Below are 25,245 nucleotides of genomic sequence, written 5' to 3' on the forward strand. Positions count from 1 at the left end.
ATAGTCATGCAAATATAAGACTTATTTTAAACCACACAATTTCATTTATTTCTTGAACTTCATGTCAAACTCAAATTAAGATAATTATTTTGAAACGGTGGGATTTTGACTTTTGTGGGTAAAGTGAAAGCCAAGAAAACGGCCATGTTATGGGGGACTCAAACGAACCATGACGCACGTCTGCTGCCATGCGTCTTTGTTTCATGTTATTCCTAATATGTCACCGCATTGCAAATTTTTTATGCAAATGTAACTATTCTTTATAACTTAGTTTGGTAAACACTAGAGTGTTCATCAGTTTAAAATTACTCAAAAGTAAAAAATTGGTCATTCCTAACTTATAGGCGTTCAGCTTAGGAGCACTTTTTATTTGATCAAATTTTTTAAAACTTTTTGTTATCTTAATTTATGTGACATTAATCTTTTCTTTTTAGTCAGTTTAAAAAATAACGATGCCTTTCCACATTTAGTAACCATTTAACTCTTAACTTCTTTATTTTACTTCACTGAAAAGATTTATAACTACACAAATAGCTTGTTTTAGGCCTCCAATTTGAAAAATCTTTCTTTCATACTCAACTTTCGTGCTCAGTCAAACATTTTCATATAAATTGTGACGAAGGGAGTTTTTCGATATACCTTTCCAAACATAAAATTTCTAGCTTCGTCATCACTTTGTATCAATCATTCCTCCTTTTCTTTATAAGTATATTTTTAAAATTATGTTTGTTTTGTAAAACACTAAAGGGTATATTAGTCATTTTAACAAAAGAAAAATTTATCCCTTTTTTTCACCACACAAACCAAGTGCTTATTAACAATTTTAATATTTTTATTCAAACATGTAACTGCTTATTGTTTTAGCATTTAAAGCTTATTAGCGCATTAGGTTTTTTCTTTCTAAAATTATTTACTAGAAGAAATGAAATTTCTTGCCCTCTTACAATTTTTTTTAAAAAATGACATTTTCAGATCTCTTATTTGCTGTTTTCAAATCTCTTATGTGACAAAATGAAGATATTTTATAAAAATGTCATAAAACTAAAAACGGTTTGGAAAGGGCTAAAAAGGAAACAAGGCAAGGTTATAATTAAGAAGAAGGAATTGACGACAAAACCTTTGCACCAATTTACCAAATGGAAGAAATCCGCATGCTCATTGCTCTGACTATTTTCAATTCAATTTTTTTTTAAAATAAACTTATTTCTCAATTTAAGACCCGCTCATATTTAAAAAACCCATACAACAGTACTAGGTCAAACAACATTTTACTCATATTAAAAGTGCTTATTGGAAGCAAGTAAATGCAACTGAAGTGGACTGAAATTTTAAAAGCACAATAATCATATATTAAAGAAGTAATGGAATTTACACGAACTTGCCAAGAGTTTCAGGTAATATATGGTGCCATAATGCCTCAACTGTACATGGCTTAATGACTTATGACACAGCATAAGAGTATACCAGGCTATACTACTATATAGACAGATTTCTTAGTGAGATGAATTGGTTAAAGCTCCTTTGGAAATATCACAATTTGACTAAGAACTTTGACAATTTTATAGTCCTAGTTAATAGCCATATTCCCCATTCCAACCTCCATAACCTCTTTCTTTTCCTTGTCTCTCTTCATTTGCTCAGAGTTTACAGTATCAGCGGCTTTAGACTGTGCATGAGGCACGCGAGGTTCCAAACTGTTGGGAGCTGCATTGATCCACGGATGAAGAAGGCATTGAGCTGCATTTGGCCGTTTCTCCGGGTCAAAATCAAGTATTGGGATGAGGAAATCAGCCATGTCCTTTGCATCTTTCTTTATTTTCTTAAACTCCGTGCCCAGTTTAGGGAGTAATAGATTGAAGAGCTAGAAGTAGAAGCTCAATTGAAATTAATACCTGCTAGGAAATCAAAAGTAATCAAAGATTCACGGATTTATTCATCTAGTACACACTAACACTAAATCTCACAATCCTCCAGAAAATGAATCAGAATCTTCCATCTAAACTATGTATAGCAACTACTACTACTACTACTACTATGCCTCAGTTCCAAAAATGTAGCAAAAAATATTATCAAAATTCTCATTCATACTATGCCCACATGGATGTAGTGATACTCCACATTTACTGACTTAAAATCCCAATTGAGCCTTCATATCATTGATCACCCACAAATCCACAATCCCTAAAAGACGAAACCACAATGGTAGCTACAGGTTTTACAAAACCCAGTAATTTTATATTAAACCCTATATTTATATTTTAAAAAATCATTTAATACGTACAAATAATCTATCCAGAACCCATTAAACAAAAAGAGAATTACAGTCCAAAACCCATAAACCAAAAATTCTAACATTTCGGCAGCACTTAAATAACAACAACAACAACATACTCAGTATAATACCACCAAATGGGGTCTGGGAAGGGTAACACACCAAATGGGGTCTGGGAAGGGCAACACACCTTACCCCAGTTAGAGAGATTATTTCCGATAAACTCTTAGCTCAGAATAAAACAATAATATATATATGAAATAAAAAAGGTGTGGGAAATAACATACGGACATGAGAGTATCCCAAGCAAGCCAAACAGTTGATAATCATCAGATTTCAAGTGGAAAATCCAAATAGAAGAAGAAATAGGTTTCAAGTGGAAAATCCAAATAGAAAGTCCAGACCACTACATAAATTTGCAACAAGCAGTTGAAGTATCATAAGAGAAGGACATGGCACTCGTTCGTTGAGCTATTCATGATTCATTATTTATTTAGAAAAAATACTTAAATATGACGTAGTTGTTTTTCTATTTTCATTAAATCATATATTTTATCAAAAGAGTGTATATAGAAAAATAGTTTCACTTGGGCAAGTGAGCAAAATCTTGGGAGATTCTTTAGTCTTTACCAAATAATCATGAAAGAGTCCAGTAATGAGTCTATAGCCGAAGATTTTGTCCTTCAACAAAATTCAGAGCACAGTGCACTTCAAATTAGTCAACCTGCCAAAGATTCCAAGTTTTCTCGGGAGAGGCTGCCAAAGTAATGCTTGTGTATTAAACAAACATGGCGGTTCCTCCATGGAACATAACCAACCTTGCTAAACAGTGAAATAGTGCCATGAGAAAAGGAGTCTTGTTGTAGCATTCCTCTACCAAGTATAAATGAAAATTTTCCCAACGTGATTACTGCCCATATGCTTTGACTTGATATGTCACAGCAACACAAAAGTTTTGAATCATTGGGTCGTTTAGGGACTAACTTAGCAGAGGTAATGTAAGCAATAAAAACAAAGCAAACCATGGGATTTAGGATACTAACATTGTGGAAGAAGCTTACACGGAAATCTTGGTCCAATTAGCAGAATAGAAAATCCTTCAACCAAATGGATGAGTGCCCCCTCAAACTGGTCAACAATTCCATTCAAGTCCCAGGTCTTCCCAAGGGAGACTGCTAAATAGCTTTCTTGTTAAAGGAGCTGAAAAGTTTAAATCGACGAAATTGTTTTTAGGCATACTTCCACGCGAGTTTAAGACTAAGCTGGCAAGATAGCAAGCTGCAGCTGATACTGCACATACATGTTGTCTTTGTGCCACAGTTACCGCATAGCTGCATCTCAATTTTAGTTTACCACCATCATTGAGAATATCTGAGCTTCATCCCATGAACAGAATTCCGAGGGTCTCTCGGAAACAGTCATCCTACCTTGGTAGGAGTAAGGTCTGCGTACATTGTACCCTCCCCAGACCCCAAGATGTGGGATTTCACTGGGCTGTTGTTGTTGTATCCCATGAACAGAATTCAACGGCACAGCACATGCATATCCTTTAGTATCTTCACCAAAGTACCTGAATAGATAAAAGTTGAACTCATCAAATCTAAATCTTGAATCTGCCTCGAGAGGTCTCAGACATTAATACAACAAAAGAAATGGGGAAAGTAGGCGGAGTTTAAATGTAATTGTGAGACTGCAGCAAACACTCGTATCATCAATGTTAAACAGTGAATTACTTGGAGTGATGCTCTGGCAAAAGAAAAAAAGGAAGAAGTGCATGTCCGAAACTAATGTAGGCTCTTCCTAACAGCTTTCATTCTAATTCTGCAATTAATTAAACTGGTTCCCTCTCAAAACTGAAATTTCAACAGCGCAATAGTTGAGTGATGTAATAAGAAGATCCGAATAAGGGAAACCATAAGATCCTTAGGAAACAGGGATGATCATATTATAGGAAATCACTAACATGATAACTGAAAAAACAAAACAATCCTTGTATACATATGCCGAAACTCAATTATAAGTTATATACTTTGAGTATTTTGATGTTTCTTGTATGCAGACTTTGCTACTGTGTTCAACGAAAGGTTGTTCAGTACCCAATGGACAAAGCCTAAATGCGGACAATTATTATTATTATTATTATTATTATTATTATTATTATTTTGCAGTTCCAGTAAAACTTGATATGCAAAAGACAATGCGAAACTTTAGAGCAATGCATTCAAGTCATTGTAGTGCACCAGTTGAAAAGAATGAGACCTAACAAATCAATTCTCATAGATCTTACGTGTCCAATTAGTTAGTTCCTATATGGTCACAGCTTGTGCATAAAATGGCTTTACAAACAAAGTTATTTCCCATTAAAAGGATTATCAAATAAGTTACTCAAAAGGAAAGAAGAAACCCAAGAAGAAAAAATAGGCTTCAAGTGAAATATCCAAATGAAAAGTCTAGCACACTACATAAATTTACATATGCAGTTGAAGTATCATAAAAGAAGGACAAGGTACATGTTGGTTGAATTACACCTTCATTATTTAACAAAAATAATTTAAAATGAGTTAACTGATTTTTGTTTACATTAAATCGTAGAAAAAGGTATATTTTGTCAAAAGAAACCACATAAAGGAATATAGAAAAATAGTTTCACTTGGGCAAATGAGCAACTTTGTGTATTCAGTAATTGTTATTACTTAATAGTTGTTGGTATCCCCGTTATGAAGAGTAAAATGTTGAGAGATTATGTAGTCTTTACCAAATGCTCATGAAAGAGTCTGTTCATCAACAAAATAAACGTGGTGGTTCTTCTGTAGAACATAAGCAACCCTGTTAAAGAGTAAAATTGTGTCATGAGAAAAAGGGTGCAAAAAAGAGGAAATGAGATATCTTGCCTTCAAACAATTTGAATAGAAGAAAATGACCTTTTTAGATTCCCTTATGTGTTTTTTACTTATCTCTTATGTATAAAAAAAAAAATCTCTCGTAAAAAGGTCATAAAAATTTAAAAAAATTAAAATGGGCTAAAGCTGCCATTTCTCCCTAAAAAAGAACTTGACAAACTTGTTATAGCATTCCTCTAACAAGTCTAAATGAAAATTTACCTGGCGTAATTGCCGCCAACGAATTTTGACTTGATATACCGCAGCAACGTTCTAGCGTGGCCTTCGATCTAGTAACCCATGAGAAAAAAATGACAAAATTAGTTAAAAAGGATCATTACAAAATGAATATAGGTAGAAAATAAGATCTCTTGACCTCTTACAATTTGAATAGAATAAAATGTCATTTTTAGATCTCTTATATGTTTTTTTCAGATTTTATGTGTAAAAAATGAAAATTTCTTTCAAAAAGATCATAAAACTAAAAAGAAATTGTAATGTGTCAAATACCCAATTCTCTCAATATACATGAGTGATTCTGAAATAACATATAGGCGATCTATTATACTTCGCAGGGGTCATTTAATCAATTCACCCAAAAAAAAAACATAAATCTCATGATTAACCAATATCTCAAAAGGAATATAGATATTACTTACTTGATGAAGAATTAGAAGAATAACAAATCGTTTCAAGTGGGACAGCAAAATGCTGAAAGCATACATGCAATTCACTGATAATTTTGCATTTTTTTATGTCAGAATAATTGCAAGAAAAATGATTAAATTAATATAAAACTTCTTTTCTGAAACTCGTGGAAAATAATAATTAAAAAATAAACTCAAAAACTGAAAGAGAAACAGAAACTTACATAAGTCCTGAATTGTCCTATCACCGACTTCAATTTCTGGAAGGCTTAATACCTAGATGGACCCTTAAACTTGACATGTTTTGTAAGATAAGCATATAAACTTATAAGGTGACCAGATAGACACTTAAACTTACTCAAAGTGTATTTTTCAAGTTTTTCAGTTGTTTTGAAACAAAAACTATATTTTTCAAACACTCACAATTTTCATGGCCAAACAAGCCCTAAATATATCACAAAATATTTTTTTTAAAATGCAAAAATAAGGCAAACGCATATACATGAGATTATAAATGTGCACTTAAACCAATAAATACTCGCTAATCGCAATTTTGCAGCTTTCAATTAACTCGGATTTTTTTTTACACTTGAATAATTAAAAAACAATAACTTTAACCAATAAAAATCCTTAAAAAAGAAATTTCAAATTAAGAAATTTCTAAGTTCAGTATTTCAAGTGTAAAAGAAATTTCAAATTAAGAAAACTGTAAAGCCGAGAAGAAAATCCTTAAAAAAAAGAAATTTCTTAATTTGAAATTTCCTTTTTTAAGGATTTTTATTGGTTAAAGTTATTGTTTTTTAATTATTCAAGTGTAAAAAAAAAAACCGAGTTAATTGAAAGCTGCAAAATTGCGATTAGCGAGTATTTATTGGTTTAAGTGCACATTTATAGTCTCATGTATATGCGTTTGCCTTATTTTTGCATTTTAAAAAAAATATTTTGTGATATATTTAGGGCTTGTTTGGCCATGAAAATTGTGAGTGTTTGAAAAATATAATTTTTGTTTTCAAAACAACTGAAAAACTTGAAAAATACACTTTGAGTAAGTTTAAGTGTCTATCTGGTCACCTTATAATTTTATATGCCTATCTTACAAAACATACCAAGTTTAAAGGTCCATCTGGGTATTAAGCCTTTCTGGAATATGGGAAATGTTTGACCACTGGGAGTTTGAGCCACTCCGATTGCTGCAACTTTCTTCTAACTCTGGGCAGCCATATCTTAAAAGGAATATAGATATCACTTACTTGATGAAGAATTAAAAGAATAACAAATCGTTTCAAGTGGGACAGCAAAATGCTGAAAGCATAGATGCAATTCGAAATAATCGCATGAAAAGGATTAAATTAATATAAAACTTCTTTTGAAACTCGTGGAAAATCATATAATTAAAAAATAGACACAAAAACTGAAAGAGAAACAGAGACTTACTTAACTGAATTGGCCTCCGATTAAATTAATATCAATATATGAAATATGGGAAATCTTTGACCACTGGGAGTTTGGGCCACTCCGATTGCTGCAACTTTCTTCTAACTCTGGGCAGCCTCTAATAGTCAGCTCCCTTAATTTGGTGAGGCGTCGCATGGCATCTCTGGATGGCAGATACTTTAGTTTTTCGCAGGAATATAAAAGTAACGATTCCAAAGAAACAAGGTTGCCGAGCCCATCCGACAGAGCTTCTAACAATGGACAAAATTCGATCCAGAGACGCCGTAATTTGGGCATAGCATCTATGAAGTCCACATGTTGTAGCCGTTTGCACCTCAGTAGTATTAATGTTTCAAGAGAAGTAAGATTGCCAAGACCATGAGGAAGAGCCTGGATTCCGAAATCATATATTCTGACCTCTCTTAGGGCAGAGAGTTGCATAAGCTGATGGGGCAGAGAATCAAAATTCTCACGTCCGTACACCCACAATGTATGAAGGGACGAGAGCTGCTGAATGCCATTAAATATCAATTAGAATGCCTCAAAATCCACCGACTCTGAGAAAGGACCAATATCCAATTCCCGTAACCCAGTGAGACGGTGAATCCCCCCTGTGGGTACACTATTCAGTTTGGGGCATTCTGATATATCTATAGATGATAGTGAAGGCATTTCCCCAAAATGTAAAGGGAAGGAAACTAAGTTGTTACACCTGTAGACATCCATGTTAGGTGTGGAATTGGCCAAACAAGTCAATTCTTTTGTTCACATAGTCGTGATGTAAGCGCTTATCTCATGATAGTCGTGATGTAAGCGCTTACCTCATCATAGGAAATTCATTCCTATAAATAGGTAGCTTATGGTTCATTTGTAAACACACCAAATTGAAGAAGACAACACATCCCAAAGAGAGAGAAAAATCTAAGAGAAATACTCTTAGTGAAAGGCCTAAGTAAGAGAAGGTCTTTGAGAGAATTTTCTGTGGTAAAATTCTTGAGTGTAATTGGGATTGGGGTTGCGAGGTTGAGTGTTGTAAACACTTGTAATATTTCTTCTTTAATAAGATCTGCAGCAGCAACGTGGACGTAGCTCTCACATTGAGGGTGAACCACTATAAATCTGTGTGTGTGCTATTTATTCTTCGCTTACATCACGGCGTAAGTAGGTTCTGTCTAAGGAGGTTGGTATTTAAGTGGTCCAGCTGTGACCCTCCAATCTTTCCTGGGAACCTGCTTACAAAGGTCGAATTTGGGATTCAAATCCTAACAACTGGTACCTGCTTACAAAGGTCGGATTTGGGATTTAAATCCTAACAACTGGTATCAAAGCAACAGGTTGTGTTGTGATTTAGAAACGATGGGAGGCGAAGATGGTACGACGCACGGCATCGGTAAATTCGATGGTACAGACTTTGCGTTCTGGAGAATGCAAATTGAAGATTATTTATATGGCAGAAAGCTTCATGAACCTCTGAGTCTGAAACCAGAGGAGATGAAGCAAGCAGATTGGAATCTCCTCGACAGACAAGTTCTGGGAGTCATTCGGCTGACGCTGTCGAAGAACGTTGCTCACAACGTGGCAAAGGAGAAGACCACCGCAGATATGATGAAGGTATTATCTGACATGTATGAGAAACCTTCGGCAAATAATAAGGTATTTCTCATGAAGAAACTATTTCATCTAAAGATGATGGAAAATGCTCATGTTGCTGCACACGTAAATGAATTCAATACCATTGTAAATCAATTGTCATCGGTAAAAATTGATTTCGATGATGAAGTGCAAGCTCTAATTTTGTTGGCATCCCTACCAAATAGCTGGGAGCCAATGAGAGCAGCGGTTAGTAATTCTGTCGGCAGTGACAAACTAAAGTTCAACGATGTTAGGGATCGTATCCTTGCTGAGGAAGTGCGCAGGACAGATTCTGGAGAGGCATCGACGAGTTCTGCTTTTAATGTTGAAAACAGAAGCAGAAATTATGACAGAAACTACAACCGAAATAGGGGCAGATCGAAGTCAAGGAATGGCAGGGGTCAATCCAGACCAGGACGAACACATGAGTGTTGGAACTGTGGAAAACCAGGTCACTTCAAGAAGAACTGCAGGGCGCCAAAGAAGGAGGACAACAAGGGGGCTGGAATCAACGCTGCTACGGAAGACATTGGCGATGCGTTGTTGCTATCGGTTGACAGCCCGATAGACTCTTGGGTGCTTGACTCAGGAGCGTCCTTTCATACCACCCCACATCATGATATAATGACAAACTACGTGGCTGGGAATCTCGGCAAAGTTTATTTAGCCGATGGAGAGCCGCTAGACGTTGTTGGCACGGGAGACATTAATTTGAAGATGTCAAATGGATCCTCGTGGAAGATTACAAAAGTTAGACATGTTCCAAAGCTGATGCGAAACCTGATTTCAGTAGGTCAGCTTGATGATGAGGGATATGATCTCAACTTTGGTAATGGGTCTTGGAAGGTGGCGAAAGGTGCTATGGTAGTTGGCCGAGGAAAGAAGATTGGCACTCTCTACATGACGACTATCTGTCGTGATACTGTTGTTGTGGTTGACAACACAAAGAAGACAGATTTGTGGCATTGTCGGCTGGGACATATCAGCCAGAAGGGGATGAAGCTGTTGGTGACAAATGGCTTAATTCCGGAGCTGAAGACGGTGGACCTTCATACGTGTGAGAGCTGCATTCTCGAAAAACAAAAGCAAGTAAGCTTCTCAAATGCAAGCAGGGAGTTGAAGGTCGAGAAGCTGGAATTGGTGCACACAGATGTGTGGGGACCTACCATTGTCCCCTCCCTTGGAGGATCACACTACTACGTGACCTTCATTGATGATTCAACCAGGAAGGTATGGGTTTATTTTATGAAAAATAAATCCGATGTGTTTAGTGTATTCAAAAGATGGAAAGCCATGGTCGAGAATGAAACAAACCTCAAGTTGAAGTGTTTGAGGTCCGACAACGGCGGAGAATACACTGATGGTGATTTCAAACGGTACTGTGCCGATAATGGGATCAAGATGATGAAGACTATTCCTGGAACGCCGCAACAGAATGGAGTAGCCGAAAGAATGAACCGAACGTTGAACGAGCGTGTTCGGAGTATGAGAATACACTCTGGACTGCCCAAGACATTCTGGGCAGATGCAGTCAATACCGCGGCCTTCTTAATTAACCGAGGACCGTCAGTTCCCTTGGATTTCAGAATTCCAGAAGAAGTCTGGAGTGACAAGAAGGTAAATCTTTCATTTCTGAAAGTGTTCGGTTGCTTATCATATGTTCATAATGATGATACGGCTAGAAGCAAGCTTGATCCAAAATCAAAGAAGTGTTACTTTATTGGCTATGGTGACACCGAGCTTGGGTACCGATTTTGGGATGAACAAAATCGGAAGATCATCCGAAGCAGGAATGTTGTCTTTAACGAAGAGGTACTGTACAAATACAAGCTGCAAAAGAATTCAGAATGTCAGGACAAGGAATCGGAAATAGTCGATTTGAAGGACTTTCCGGCACCTGAGCCGCAGCCAGGTACAACCGAGGCAGAGGAACAAACAATCCGAGAAGGTGCTGATGAAAGTGTTGATTCTGAAACAAATGAACAGACGCCAATCACAGAGCTGCGTAGATCATCCAGGATCAGGAAGCCGCTTCACAGGTACTCTCCATCCCTCAACTACATTCTACTCACTGATAGAGGGGAGCCAGAATGTTATGAAGAAGCAATGCAAGTCGATGAATCGACTAAGTGGGAGCTGGCAATGAAGGATGAAATGGATTCACTATCGGCAAATCATACATGGGAATTATCCGAGTTGCCAAAGGATAAAAAGGCATTGCAAAACAAATGGGTTTATCGGATAAAGGAAGAACCCAATGGAAGCAAGCGTTATAAAGCAAGGCTGGTTGCAAAGGGATTTCAACAAAAAGAAGGCATTGACTATACGGAGATCTTCTCTCCCGTAGTCAAGATGGTGACTATCAGAACTGTTCTTGGGCTGGTAGCAAAGGAAAATCTACATCTGCAACAGATGGACGTGAAAACTGCATTTCTTCACGGTGATCTAGACGAGGAAATCTACATGCGACAGCCGGAGGGATTCAAAATCAAAGGAAAGGAGAATCTGGTGTGCAAACTTCAAAAGAGTCTGTACGGACTAAAACAGGCTCCAAGACAGTGGTATTTAAAGTTTGACAGCTTTATGAAGAAAGCTGATTTTTCAAGGTGCGAGGCAGATCACTGCTGTTACTTCAAAAAATTTGAAGACTCGTACATGATACTGCTACTCTATGTCGACGACATGCTAATCGTAGGAGCAAACCTACAGGAGATTGATCGGTTGAAAAAAGGGTTATCGGAAGAGTTTGCAATGAAGGATTTGGGAGCTGCAAAGCAAATCCTTGGGATGAGAATCGACCGAAGCAAGGAGGGCATCAAACTCTCACAAGAAGAATATGTGAGGAAAGTTATCAAAAGGTTTAACATGCATGATGCCAAGCCAGTCAGCACTCCCTTGGCTGGACACTTTCGGTTGTCAAAGGATCAGTCGCCGACAACCGAGGATGAGAAGAAGCAGATGGACAAGATACCTTATGCATCTGCAATCGGTAGTCTTATGTATGCAATGATATGTACAAGGCCAGACATTGCACATGCAGTGGGAGTTGTCAGCCGATTTATGAGCAATCCGGGAAAGCAACACTGGGAGGCTGTGAAGTGGATATTCAGATATCTGAAAGGCAGCTCGAGTTCAGCTCTGTATTTCCGAAAATCAAAAACAGGATTGCAAGGGTATGTTGATGCTGACAACGGTGGTGATATTGATAGCAGAAAGAGCACATCCGGGTATGTTTACACCTTCGGAGGTACTGCAATCTCTTGGGTTTCCAAGTTGCAAAAGATAGTAGCTCTCTCTAGTTGTGAGGCTGAGTACGTTGCTGTGACGGAGGCCACAAAGGAAATGATGTGGCTACAATCTTTTCTGCGGGAATTGGATCAGGACCACGAGGGAAGTGTGCTATATTGTGATAGCCAAAGCGCCATTCATTTGGCAAAGAACCCGGTTTACCATGCTCGAACGAAGCACATACAACTCCGGTACCATTTCATTAGATCAGCTTTGGAAGATGGAGCGCTGGTGCTTGAGAAGATCGCAGGGAGTCAGAATCCAGCAGACATGCTGACAAAGGCAGTGACGATAGACAAACTGAAGCTATGCTCAACTTCAGTTGGCCTGCACGAAGTATGAAAGTAGGAAAGAGCTGCTGCATCGATCAAAGTGTGAAGACAAATTAAAATTAGTCTTCAAGTGGGAGATTTGTTAGGTGTGGAATTGGCCAAACAAGTCAATTCTTTTGTTCACATAGTCGTGATGTAAGCGCTTACCTCATGATAGTCGTGATGTAAGCGCTTACCTCATCATAGGAAATTCATTCCTATAAATAGGTAGCTTATGGTTCATTTGTAAACACACCAAATTGAAGAAGACAACACATCCCAAAGAGAGAGAAAAATCTAAGAGAAATACTCTTAGTGTAAGGCCTAAGTAAGAGAAGGTCTTTGAGAGAATTTTCTGTGGTAAAATTCTTGAGTGTAATTGGGATTGGGGTTGTGAGGTTGAGTGTTGTAAACACTTGTAATATTTCTTCTTTAATAAGATCTGCAGCAGCAACGTGGACGTAGCTCTCACATTGAGGGTGAACCACTATAAATCTGTGTGTGCTATTTATTCTTCGCTTACATCACGGCGTAAGTAGGTTCTGTCTAAGGAGGTTGGTATTTAAGTGGTCCAGCTGTGACCCTCCAATCTTTCCTGGGAACCTGCTTACAAAGGTCGGATTTGGGATTTAAATCCTAACAATCCAAAGATTCAAGAGATCGACAATGCTCTAGCATTCCACTTGGTAAACTGTTCAATCCATCACAATTGGACAACTTAAGACTTTGAAGGGAAGTCAAATGATTCTCTCCCCTGGGAACAGGAATGGAATTGAAATTGGTGCAGCTGTCAATCTCTAAGCTCTTAAGAGAACGGAGATTGTACAAGCTTTGTGGCAATTCACGAAACTCTCCACAATCTGAGAACGAAAGATGTTTAAGAGAAAAGTTGTTGCGTAGCATCTCATCTGGAATACAAGTGAGCTCTTTCACATCACAGACAGTAAGCTCTACGAGAGATGTCAATTTGCTGCACAAGTTCAACAATGGCATTTCACTGTCAAGTTCTTTAATGCTTAATTCACGTAGGACTTCAAATTGATTCGTTGTACTTTTTAACAGTGGACAGCCACTAATGCTCAACTTCTCAAGCACAGGAAATATTCTCACTCCAAGTCCGTCTCTACCACCAGTTCTTGTTGGTAACAATCCCACTCCCTTCCACTCAGTAAGACTAGGCATATCTTTCAATACTAGTTCTTTGAGTAATCGGAACACTTGGATGTTGGCGTTATTGCTACTTGATCCAATATTGTTAACCTCAACACCATAAAATTTAGGTCCAACACATTCCACCTCATGGAACCCTATCAGCTCAAGATGCTGTAGGGATTCCAATTGACCAAGTGAAGGAATTTCCTTGCACTTTTTGAAACCACTTAATTTCAATTTGACCGAATTTGGTAACAATTCTTCACTGAACCATGAAGGAAATCTAATTCCCAAATAGTCCTTCACCGCTAAGGTTTTCAAGTTAGGATGCGGTTGAAGACCATCCAAAACATACTCATCATTGATGTCACAGTCTTCTGATTCATCATGGGACCATGAATATGCTAGCTTGTAGATATTTGGTTTCTTCTGTAGATATGCTCTTCCAGCTTCTTCTCTACTACGGACCAATTGCAGATTATTGATCGTCAATTCACCTCTAAGGTTCGTCAAAGGACCTAATTCTTTTATTTGACGACCTTCCTCTGATCCCACCTTGAAAAACTGTAGGGTTTGAAGACAAGTCAATTGTCCCATGTTAAGTGGCATCTGAAAGTGCATATACCGAGTAAACCGTCGTTCCCACGCCATAGCAAGATCACCAGTTTTGCAATATATGTGTCTCAAACTTAGCATACTTCCCATATCAGCTGGAAGTTCCTCCAGTGAAAAGCAGTTACTCACTCTAAACGTTTGCAAATTGTAGAGCTTGCAAATGGAGTTGGGCAAGGTTTTGATCATAGTGTTGGATAGATCGATATATCTCAAGTATATTAGCTTGCCGACTGAGGCGGACAACTCCTCGATGCTGGACATGGACAAATTTAAAACTCTCAAGAACTGAAAGCTCAATACCATGTCTTTAAATATATCGCTTCTCCAGAACAATGTGCACAAACGCCTTGACTCATTTACCTTATCTATTTGATCACTTGGTGAGTCCCATCCAAAGTATCGAACTTGAGAAAGATTTTCTCCTCCGATGCTCTTCGGATCAAATAGTTTAGATTTTAAGACATCTCCAGCCAAATCATGCACAAGATCATGCATCTTACAGCGTGTTATATTCTTGTGCTCATCAAGCTCAACATCTTGCAGCAAGGAATTTCGCAACAAGAGTTGAAAAAACTCGTTTCCAACGTCTTCCATCACAGGAGTCTCTTCACATGGACGAAGAAAGCCTTCTGCCATCCAGAGTTGGATTAGTTGGTCCTTTTCAAACTCAAAATCTTTTGGAAACATTGCGAAGTAGGCAAAACATTTTTTAAGATGTGCAGATGGTAGATAATCATAGCTGAGTTTTAGGATTTTCTTTATCCTATTTTCCCCTTTATCATCTCCACCTGCAACGCGGTTGCCAGAAAGAATTTCCTGCCATTCATGTTTATCCTTATTGCGTAAGAGGCCTCCCAACACACTTGCAGCCAGCGGAAGACCTTGACACATTTCAACAATCCTGTTTTCCATGCTCACCATTTCTTCTGGAACCTCCCCATCAGCAAATGCTCTTTGTTTGAAAATGGACCAACAATGATCATCTGATAATCTTCCCAACATATGAATATCTCCTGATACTGTGGATGCCACCCGTTTAATACGAGTAGTCACGAGAATGCAGTTTCCTCTGGAGGTATTTATTCCTCTCAAGGTGTCCACAAACTCATGCCACAGTGTCTCGTCAACGTGCCACAAATCATCCAGGACAAGCAAATACTTGTTCCCTCCGAGTTCTTTTCGGAGCTCCTTGACAATTGTATCCCTGTTTTGGACCTTAAGATTCCCCCGTGTCAATGATTCGAAGATCTGTTCGAGAAAGCTCTTGTTTGCACATTTCAGGTAAACACAACCAAACTCTCTTATCAAAATGTTTCTCGATTTCCTCATCATTGAAAATTATCTTAGCCACTGTAGTTTTCCCTAAGCCCCCCATAGCCACTATGGGAATGGTGCACAGAGCAACACCCTCTCTGATGTTCAACATCTTCCTCTTTATTTCAGCAACATCGTGGTCTCTACCAACAACATCTGAAGCAACAACTACGGAATCTGTTTCTCGAATTGGTAGTATTTGTCGAGAAGGAACTATCTGTGATTGGAGACCGAGCTCATTCGCTGAACGATTGATATCCCTCAACTCTTCATTGATGTTGTTGATTTTTCGAGACATCTTGCACTTATAAGCAGTATGAGAGAAGAAGTTACAGACCTTTTCCATTGGGTTGTTTCAGATCTTCATAACTTCTGCTTTGAGAGATTCATATTTGAATTCGTCAAACATGTATTCAGCATCTTCAGCAACTCTCTCAAGCATCTTGAGCCATTCTTGCACCGCCTGATCCTCAACTTGTCGTCTTTCAGCATCATGAATCAAAGCTTGAATCATGGTTACATTTTTTGTCAGCATTCTGAGATTTTTCTTGCAGTTCCACAAACTTTTGGCCTCCTCAATAGAGAGATAGCGCAGCTTTTGAAGCACAACTTGAACAGTAGCACCAATTACAGGATCAGCCATTGTTGCTTTGCAGTTTGCTCCTTCACAAAGTCTTCTCAAAGTTCTTGCAGAAGTCTTCTGTTGCTCTACTAGTTGTTTGAGGACCAATAAAACGAAGACAATAATCCAAAAAGTAAAAGAAAAATGAGTGGTTGTCATGACCCCAATGAAACAAATATCTCTGACACAACAGTTACTCCGTTTAAACAATGAGTAAACAATTCTTATTTTTGTTTGGTATTCCTAGAAAATATTGTATCTCAAGTTTTCAAAGAAAAAATATTGTAACTTTTTCTTTTACCAAATAACTTTACAGAACTTTCTTTCAAACTAAGAGTACTATTGTATTAGTTGATTGTCAATAACGGATAAGTTTTAAATATTTTAAAAAAAATTAAATATTAAAATTAATTTTTATAGCTAAACAGTAATACGTTTGGATGGGAGTGCTGAAATTAATGATGCGTAATTGACCGTAAAAAAGTTATGATAAACTAATATTAGTTAAATGATTAAAATACCTTCAATTTTTTTTTGCAAAACTTACGAACTTAAAAGTATATTTTTAAAAGAAATGAGAAACTGACGAATATAAAACTAATAAAAAATTGTGGGTTTAGTTTTGGGAAATATTTTTAAAAAATATTACAAACATTAAGGATAAAATAGTGAAAAAAATTATAAAATAAAAATGTTTATAAGTTGAAAAGTCATAACTTAAAAAGAGACTTAGTCTGTTTAGCCAAACTTTTAAAATCAGTTTACTTTAAAAAGTATTTTTGGCGAAAAGCAATTTGTGTTTGGTCAAGCTTTCAAAAAGTATTTCTAAGTGTATTTTTATCAAAAATATTTTTTGTGCATAAACTATTTTTTTAGCTTCTGAAAAACATAAGCACTTATTTTCTCCCAAAGCTTAGTCAAACACCTCACTCACTTTTTTTAAATAAGCACTTATTGAAAAATAATAAGAACTTTTGAGGAAAAAATAAGTTTGGCCAAACATGCTATAAGTTACGAATTTTTTCTGATATTTGCTTATAAATCAATTTATTAACCAGCTTATAAGCTTATAGTTTGCTTAATCAAGCTTCAAGGAGACAAAAGTGCTTATTTTTTTTTATAAAAAAAAATGAAGTGTTTGGTCAAATTTGTAGGAGAAAATAAGTGATTTTTGAAAGTATCGAAAACTATTTTTCAGAAGCTAGAAAAAATTATGTTTTCTCCAAAAATATTTTTTGAAAAACACTTTTGGAAAAATAGCTAGTCTATTTGTCCAAGCTTTTAAAATCAACGTATTATGAAAAATATTTTTCTCAAAAGTAATTTTCAAAAAAGTATTTTTGGCAAAAAACAGTTTGTGTTTGCCTAATTAATTTTAAAAACACATTTAAACAACAATTAGTGTTTCGCCAAACTTTTAAAAAGTGCTTCTAACTGTATTTTTTTTCAAAAGTGTTTTTCAAAAAAGTATTTTTGGGAAAAAATTATTTTTTTAGTTTCTGAAAAACTATTTTTGCTACTCGTCAGAAGCACTCATTCTCTCAAAAACTTGGTCAAACACCTCACTTTTTAAAAATAAATTTGGCCAAATAAAAGCACTTTTTAAAAGCTTAACTAAACACTAATTATTGCTTAAAAATGTTTTCCAAATTAATTCGCCAAACATAAATTATTTCATACTAACTTAGTTTAAAATGTTTTTTCAAAATAAGCTGATTTAGAAGCTCCAAACAAGCTATTAGTCAAACACTCTAAGGAAAATCTCCAAGTTGCAATGCTTCATTTTTTAAACTCTATAAGCAGTATTAAATGGTTGAACTTAAAAAAAAGAAAAAAAAAAAGGGGCAGACCCCGTGTGTATTTTATCCTAATAATAACCAAACAGAAATGCAGTAATAAAAAATATGAAGAGTCAAAGCAAGTTGGACAGCAATGGTTAGATACAAAATGATACATAGAATGTAACAATGTAAATAAAGTGAAAAAAGTTTACCTAGAGTCGTTACACATGTTTAGGTACATAGGAAAAAAGAGAGGCATTAGATTGAGCAAATCACAAAAATCTGAAAAATCTCCTTTGGTAGATTCAAGATCTAAGAGTACATACGCTCAAACTGCACTTTTTGGGTAAATCTTTCTTCATACTTTCTCTCAGTCAAACCTCCAAGAATGTCATATACTTGTGTTGACTCATAACCCCAAGAGATTTTTCTTACATAATATTTCATAAAAATTACAGCTTGGGGTTTGGTATTTTAGCTATCTGATCTGAAAAAAATTGAATCTTGGCAACTTTTGGACCTTTTTGAAGTACCCTTTTTGATTTAAATTGAATTTGAGCTTAGATTATGTAATGGAAGAAAAGGCAGCAGCTTTGCATACAGCTATAAATGCTGTGCAAGCATTAGGAAGGGGTTTTGATGTGAATTATGATACAAGACTGTTATATTGTAAGGGGGTGGGTGGGTCTAAGGTTGTAGAGATTGATGAAGAGCATACAAGGGATGTTTGTTTATATGATGATGTTGTCTTGCCTAATGTTTCGAGGGATATTAAGAATTTTCAGGAGTCCGGTGGTCGTGATGGCTCTAGTGTTTGCAATTATAATGAGGTATGTGTTGCTCTGTGTTTGATTTATTAAATTACTGAATTGTTTGGTTATACTGTTTTGTGTCAATTTAGAGTTGTTTTCTGCAAGTACCTGGATGTTATGTGTAACTATGGAATCCCCGAGGGCCAGTTGGTGCATGGTTTGAAGCTCGGTGGATAATAGACCCGCCCCTCTATACTTCTCTACTTAAATACCAGATTGTCCTTAGTTCTAACTTTGTGACGTGTAACTCACACATTATGCGCTGCTGGCTCTTACCATTGAACAAAAGCCCTGCAAGTATCCGGATGTTGGCTCAAGTTTTTGACATTTGTAGTAATTAAGTAGGTATATATAAGCGCTCAGGAAATTAAAAGATCGGAAGAAGAGGAAGAAAAGAAGGTTCAAGATGGTAGAGTTACAATGACTCTTGCTTCAAAACAAAAACCCTTCTGTTTTGAATCAATTGTCCTAGATACTTTGGGCTAAGTTCATTTGTGCTTGTTGGTGCATAGGATGAGCTTTTAGTGAAAGTTGATCTCTATTTGCATCTAGGAGAAAATACCAAATAAAGATTCAGGTGGTGACTCAATTGCAGGAAAATGTTGAATTGTGTGGAGTGCGTGAAGCAATCCTCAATGTATTGTTAGTACACTAGTGCTGGGATTTGGGAGGAGTGGGTACCAAAGCAGAATTATCAAAGTAATGGAATACCTACAACAGGTTATATGAGCAAGGGAAGGGGTTCTGGCTGTGAGACGGCTGGGGCATTTGACGAATGACGTGCCAATTGTGGCTGTTTCTTCAGTTTCTTTTTTGGGTTTGATAGCCTCTGATATATGTCAGACTTTAGTCTAAGCTAGACCAGACCGTTCCCTCTTAAAGTCTAAACTCTTCTAGTATGAAGAAGGGATGTGGTTGGTAGCAAGAGGGGACACCTTAACAGCTGAATTCTAAGAAAAAGAACGCATAGCTCTTGCTTCATGTACAAACATGGATCATTAGTTAGTGCATTGCCGTTACAAGCTAGTTGTGGTGGGCGGTACTGGATCTGTTGTAACAGTCAATATTGACAACAGATAAAGATGTGATGTTTAGCAGGAATTCAATAGAGAGAGAAGGAGCCAATTGTAAGATGTAGCTCCTTTGGCTCTGTTGTGGGAACTTTCAAGGGAGAGGATTAGGAGTCTTTGAAGGGGGGAGACCAAATTTTAATAGTTAAGTGCATGTTTTTCTTTCTGTTATGTTTTCGTGCAAAAGAGAAGAAAAGAAACTCAAGTAGTACGGTTGTTTCACAAGGTACTACCATTGCAGGGCGCATTTGCTGTTCTCCCATTATGCAGGTCCTCTTTTCAGGTTTTGTAATGGGAAGAAATTGTGGGGGGGGGGGGGGGGGGGGAGGATATGGTCGGTTTCAATCGAAATAAAGGATGTACTGTTGGGGTATACTAGGTTTTTTGCACAGCAAAATAAAATATTATTTTATTAAATTCCCATCTTGTATGGTGTTGACAAGAACAATAAGTTTTCTTTTTCTTCTATTTTCAATGTATGCATGTATTTGCCAAGTCTTCTCCATCTTCAGGTTTTCAAATGTAGCTCCTGTCTTTAGAAATGGTTCTCCCATCTTTATTCTGCTCCTCTACACCACCATCTGTTCTTTTGTCTTTTGAGACAACTATTGAATTTTTATGCAGCAAATGTTGCAAACTTTTGTATGAAAAATGTAGTGTTGGGATGCCTTTTTGTACATTTGTGTTGTAGTATGAAAAATGTAGCTCCTGTCTTTAGAAATGGTTCTCCCATCTTTATTCTGCTCCTCTACACCACCATCTGTTCTTTTGTCTTTTGAGACAACTATTGAATTTTTATGCAGCAAATGTTGCAAACTTTTGTATGAAAAATGTAGTGTTGGGATGCCTTTTTGTACATTTGTGTTGTAGTTAAGTTTTCAATTATGTTATTAGTATTCAATTCCTAGTGATATCTTCCATGTCTTTGTTCATCTGTGTTTTGAAAAGGTTCTTCGTTAATCTGTGTTTTCTAATGCTTGTTCAAGTCTCTCTACTTTTGCTTTCCTAATTTAATTTAATAAATAATTTTCTCCTATTACTTATTCTAGTGCTGCTTTTGACTGCAGATGGTGGAATATTTTAATAGAAAGGCTAATATTTCAGGCCAAGCCCCTCTTGGTAGCTTTAATGTAGCATTCAGTTTCACTGGTGCAAAGCATTTAGATGCTACTACTACAAAGACACTTTGTATGGATGGATATTTCATACCACTTGCTAGGCTTCAACTCATGAACTCACAACTAGTATTACAGGAAAGTGTTAGAAGAGCTGTCCCAGCATCATGGGACCCACCTGCATTAGCAAGGTTAGAATTTCTCATTACTTTTCTTTCGACAAGTTAAATTTGTTTATATAATTGACATGTTAATAACTTTTGGTAGAACCTCTTATCATTCGCTAACAAGGGGTTACCTCTGTCTCTTACAGCTTCATTGAAAATTTTGGGACTCACATAATTACATCTGTAACTATCGGTGGTAAAGATGTAATTTATGTTAAACAGCACCTTTCATCACCTCTGTCGACAATGGAAATAAAAAATTATGTTCATGATATTGGAAATCAGAGGTTCTCCAGCACAGACAGCCTTACAAGTTCAGGTTTATTGAAATACAAGGATAAGGCTAGTTCCGTTATTTTCCTTGTTTTTCAAACTTTAAAAACTATTCTTTATTGTTTGTTATTTCTACTAAAATCATTGTTTTAGACTGTTTCCTTTCAAATAAATTGCTTGTAAATTAAATTGTGCAGTCCAGTGATCCGTCGATATTCAATAGCCAAGGGATATATCCCCAGCCCACTAATGCTCCATATATTGCTGGAAATGGGAAAGAGGTTTGTGACATTCCTTTTCTTTTCTTCTGGGTTTTATTGCTTAACGAATAGGTGCAAAGTTATGTGTGATCTTTTCTACTACTGAGGGTCATTCTCAAGAAAAATGTCATAGAACTAATGCTCATTTGAATGTCAAGAAGGAAGGACCCGTGTTCCTCTTAATAATTGCTTTTTCATGTAATTTTTTTGTCTTCTTATATTACCACTAAGACTATTAGTTATTGCCACCAACTACATTTATGTGATGGGTGTCATGTTCTCAGAGTTGGTAACAAGTTCTGAAATAATAATGTTCTATACAACTTCCAAAGTTTTAATAGTTCAAACTCATTTAAAAGTGTTTTTTCAGTCAAAACCTACTTGTTAGAAACAATTTTAGTTTTTTCATCTTTCTGTGACCAAATTAATAAGTCAAATTATTTCTTAATGTGTACTTTAGTCTGTTGACCGTGATGCAAAATCATCATTTGCGGTTTATTCCTGAATATTGTTTTTGTTCAAAAGCTACCACATGTATGCTGGTATGCTGCTTTGACCAGCCAATTATCTAATCTATCACGATATCCCCCCTCCCTCTCTCTCGCTCTCTCACTATGGAGAAGTAATAGCTGTGCCACATTTTGCTTTCAAGTTCCAACCCACTACACTTCTTTAACATCTTTCAGTCATCATCCTGCTGTCATTCACACCTAAAACTCATAAAACATCATTTCGGCCAGCAATTTTCAGGACTGTGATGATGGGAAAATCTTATTTACATATTTCACCTGTTGCCATATTGGAAGTAGCAGATTTGTTGGATTGAGACCTTTTATGTGACAAGTTGCATTGCTTCAATATATAATGGTTTGGTCTTCCATTTTTGTTGCACGGATTTCCTAAACTATAATTTTCTCCTGTAAATTAGTCCCAACTCCTAGTGGGGTGCATCTTTCTTCCATTATTACATCAACAAGTAATTTAAAGCTTTCAGGATATGCCGGGGAGGGTAGGGGGGAGAGAGATTTATCCAAATTTGGAGGATGAAGTCATTTGAGTGTCAATACTGGGTCTTATTGGTGTTAAATTTCTTCACATTAGGTTTATTGCTAATTTTAATAATGTGTTTTTTTGTTAAAACACTTATCAAATTTTATTTTTCAAGACGAAATTTTCTTCGACCAGTTTCTTGATTGCTCTTAAATCATCTGGAAAACTTGATTTTTCTGATCTTGCCAATAATGACAGTAGACAGTAGTTTGAATCTAGATCTTTCTTTCCGATGTATCTGATGTAGGATGTCACGGTCATTTTTAGAAGAAGGGGAGGGGATGATCTGGAACAAAGCCACACACAATGGGCAAAAACTGTCAGATCATCTCCAGATGTCATTGAGATGTCATTCTTCCCTATAACTCTCCTGCTTGAAGGAATCAAAGGGAAAGAGCATTTGGAACGTGCTATAAGTCTTTATCTTGAATGTAAGTTATCTTGTTTACTGGAAAAAGTTATATTCTTTATCAGAGTTCTCTGACATTTCTATGATTCCAAATGACAACAAATGACTCTAGTTATATGAATGCTTGCAGACAAGCCTCAAATTGAAGAGCTGAGATATTTCCTAGAGTTTCAGGTCCCAAGGGTATGGGCCCCTGTACAGACCAGATTTCCAGGCCAACAAAGAAAGGAACCTGTTTGCCCGCATCTGCAGTTCAGCATGATGGGCCAAAAGCTCTATGTTAGCCAAGAACAAGTATGCTGATTTCTGAATTTGGAAATAGAGTTTTTTTTCAATGCTGATTTGTTTTATACGGATGGAGAAAATGATAACTTTAGTCCTGAAAGTTTGTCATACTCAAACTTACCTCCAACAAAGCTATCAATCATAAATCAATGTTAGTCCTAGTTTTACAACCTAAGGGTCCACTAGGTTTGGTGGCTTCCCCTCCTCTTATGCGCCATTGTTAGTAGATTTAGAGCCTGTTTGGATTGGCTTATTTTAGGTGTTTTTAAGCCAAAATGACAAAAATAAGCCATAAGCTGGAATTTCTAACTGATGGCAGCCATAAGCCCATCCAAACGGGCTCTTAATTCAGTGTGATTCCTATTACCGATTTTCTTGTTCCTATTTTGCCATGTTTGGTTGGCCAAAATGTCTTGGAAAACATTTTCTCTAGGAAAACAAGTTCCTTGAAAATGAGGAAAAGAACTTTTCTAATTGAAGTAAGGAACACAAGTTTCACAAGTGACATTCTAAATTCATTCCCACCCACCCAACGCCCCCAACCCTCACTCCTTGACCATCCCAACCCCCGAACCCCCACCTCCCCACCTAATCTCACCCTCATAGTGTTTTGCTAGATTATATACAAAATGCTCTTCGGATAATATAAATTTGTTTATGTGCCAAACACTAGAAAATAAGTAAGAAACCCACTTGTTTTCCAAGAAAATATTTTTTGGGATAGCATGTAACTTCATACAAAACACACTCTAAAAGAATTGTAATTTATAATATAAGCTTAGAATAATTTCGAAGTCAAGGATCAGGACAAATGGAGCTTTGGACTGATTTTGTTAGTTCAAACCTACTTGTATCTTCATCTGACGGTCTTGTTTCAATCCATCCCACACACTCTTCCCATTTTCTAAAGCATCAATATTCTGAGTTGTTGTTTCACTACAGGTGTCAGTGGGGCGTAAGCCTGTGACTGGCATGCGGCTAACTCTTGAAGGCTCCAAGTCAAATCGATTATGCATCTATCTTCAACATCTGACTTCCCTTCCTAAGATCCTTCTTCCATGTTGGGACACTCATGTAGCCATTGGCGCTCCAAAGTGGCAGGGCCCTGAAGAGCAAGATAGTAGGTGGTTTGAGCCAGTGAAATGGAAGAACTTTTCTCATGTGAGTACTGCACCAATTGAGTGTCCTGAAACTTTTATAGGTGATGATCACTCTGGCGTGTACATAGTCACGGGTGCACAGCTTGGGGTGTGGGACTTTGGGTCAAGAAATGTGTTGTATATGAAGCTTCTGTATTCTAGACTACCAGGATGCACTATACGGAGATCACTGTGGGACCACACCCCGAATGATAAGCCGAACAAGCAGGTCAATTCTGGGAATAACAATGGTGATGCAAGTACTGTTACAGGGGAGAATACTATAGGCAATAAGTTGGCAAAGTTTGTTGACATGACCGAGATGAGTGAGGGGCCTCAAGATCCTCCTGGTCACTGGTTAGTGACAGGTGGAAAACTTGGTGTTGAAAAAGGGAGAATTGTTTTGAGATTGAAGTATTCCTTGTTAAATTATTAGTTGATACTGGTTAAAACATGCTGCATAACAAGTGATGGTCCTTTGGTGTATATGGTGTTTTTTTTTTTTTTTTTGGATGTTTACCATCTCTGTTTGATGGTAAGAGTTCTTTTCGGAGAAGGATGTATACTAGGTAGTTATGATGTGTAAATTTCTTCAAATTTTGAAACAATTATCTGTTTTCATTCTATAAGAGAATATGTAGGAAGTGCCACTTCCAGCTAATACAAGAACAATTCAAGAATAACTGCAGTTAAGTAAAATCACCTGCAGAGTTGCAAC

The 25,245-nt window shown here is 36.8% G+C and overlaps 3 protein-coding genes across 3 annotated transcripts in view; 1 reads left to right on the forward strand and 2 right to left on the reverse strand.

Moving 5' to 3' along the window:
• Positions 1 to 2,896, reverse strand: part of LOC132606946 (uncharacterized) — a 38,689-nt gene extending 35,793 nt beyond the window's left edge. The window contains exon 1 of the mRNA XM_060320668.1: positions 2,564 to 2,896. Within this exon, the coding sequence (XP_060176651.1) occupies positions 2,564 to 2,602 (39 nt within the window). The 5' untranslated portion in view covers positions 2,603 to 2,896. The remainder of the gene's footprint in view (positions 1 to 2,563) is intronic.
• Positions 2,897 to 13,099: 10,203 nt separating this feature from the next.
• LOC132608231 (putative disease resistance protein RGA3) lies at positions 13,100 to 15,890 on the reverse strand. Its single transcript, XM_060322290.1, has 2 exons — positions 15,528 to 15,890; positions 13,100 to 15,478 (listed from the first exon to the last, which is right to left on the reverse strand). The coding sequence occupies exons 1-2, from the start codon at positions 15,888 to 15,890 to the stop codon at positions 13,100 to 13,102; spliced, it is 2,742 nt and encodes a 913-aa protein (XP_060178273.1).
• A 2,172-nt stretch (positions 15,891 to 18,062) lies between these two features.
• On the forward strand, positions 18,063 to 25,188 carry LOC132606948 (MACPF domain-containing protein CAD1-like). Its single transcript, XM_060320671.1, has 7 exons — positions 18,063 to 18,777; positions 20,897 to 21,135; positions 21,258 to 21,453; positions 21,582 to 21,665; positions 22,942 to 23,125; positions 23,234 to 23,397; positions 24,331 to 25,188. Exons 1-7 carry the CDS (start codon positions 18,520 to 18,522, stop codon positions 24,961 to 24,963), a joined length of 1,758 nt encoding a protein of 585 aa, XP_060176654.1. The 5' UTR covers positions 18,063 to 18,519; the 3' UTR covers positions 24,964 to 25,188.
• Positions 25,189 to 25,245: the final 57 nt, after the last annotated feature.

This window comes from Lycium barbarum, chromosome 8 (genome assembly GCF_019175385.1).
Source record: "Lycium barbarum isolate Lr01 chromosome 8, ASM1917538v2, whole genome shotgun sequence".
Classification (NCBI taxonomy): domain Eukaryota; kingdom Viridiplantae; phylum Streptophyta; class Magnoliopsida; order Solanales; family Solanaceae; genus Lycium; species Lycium barbarum.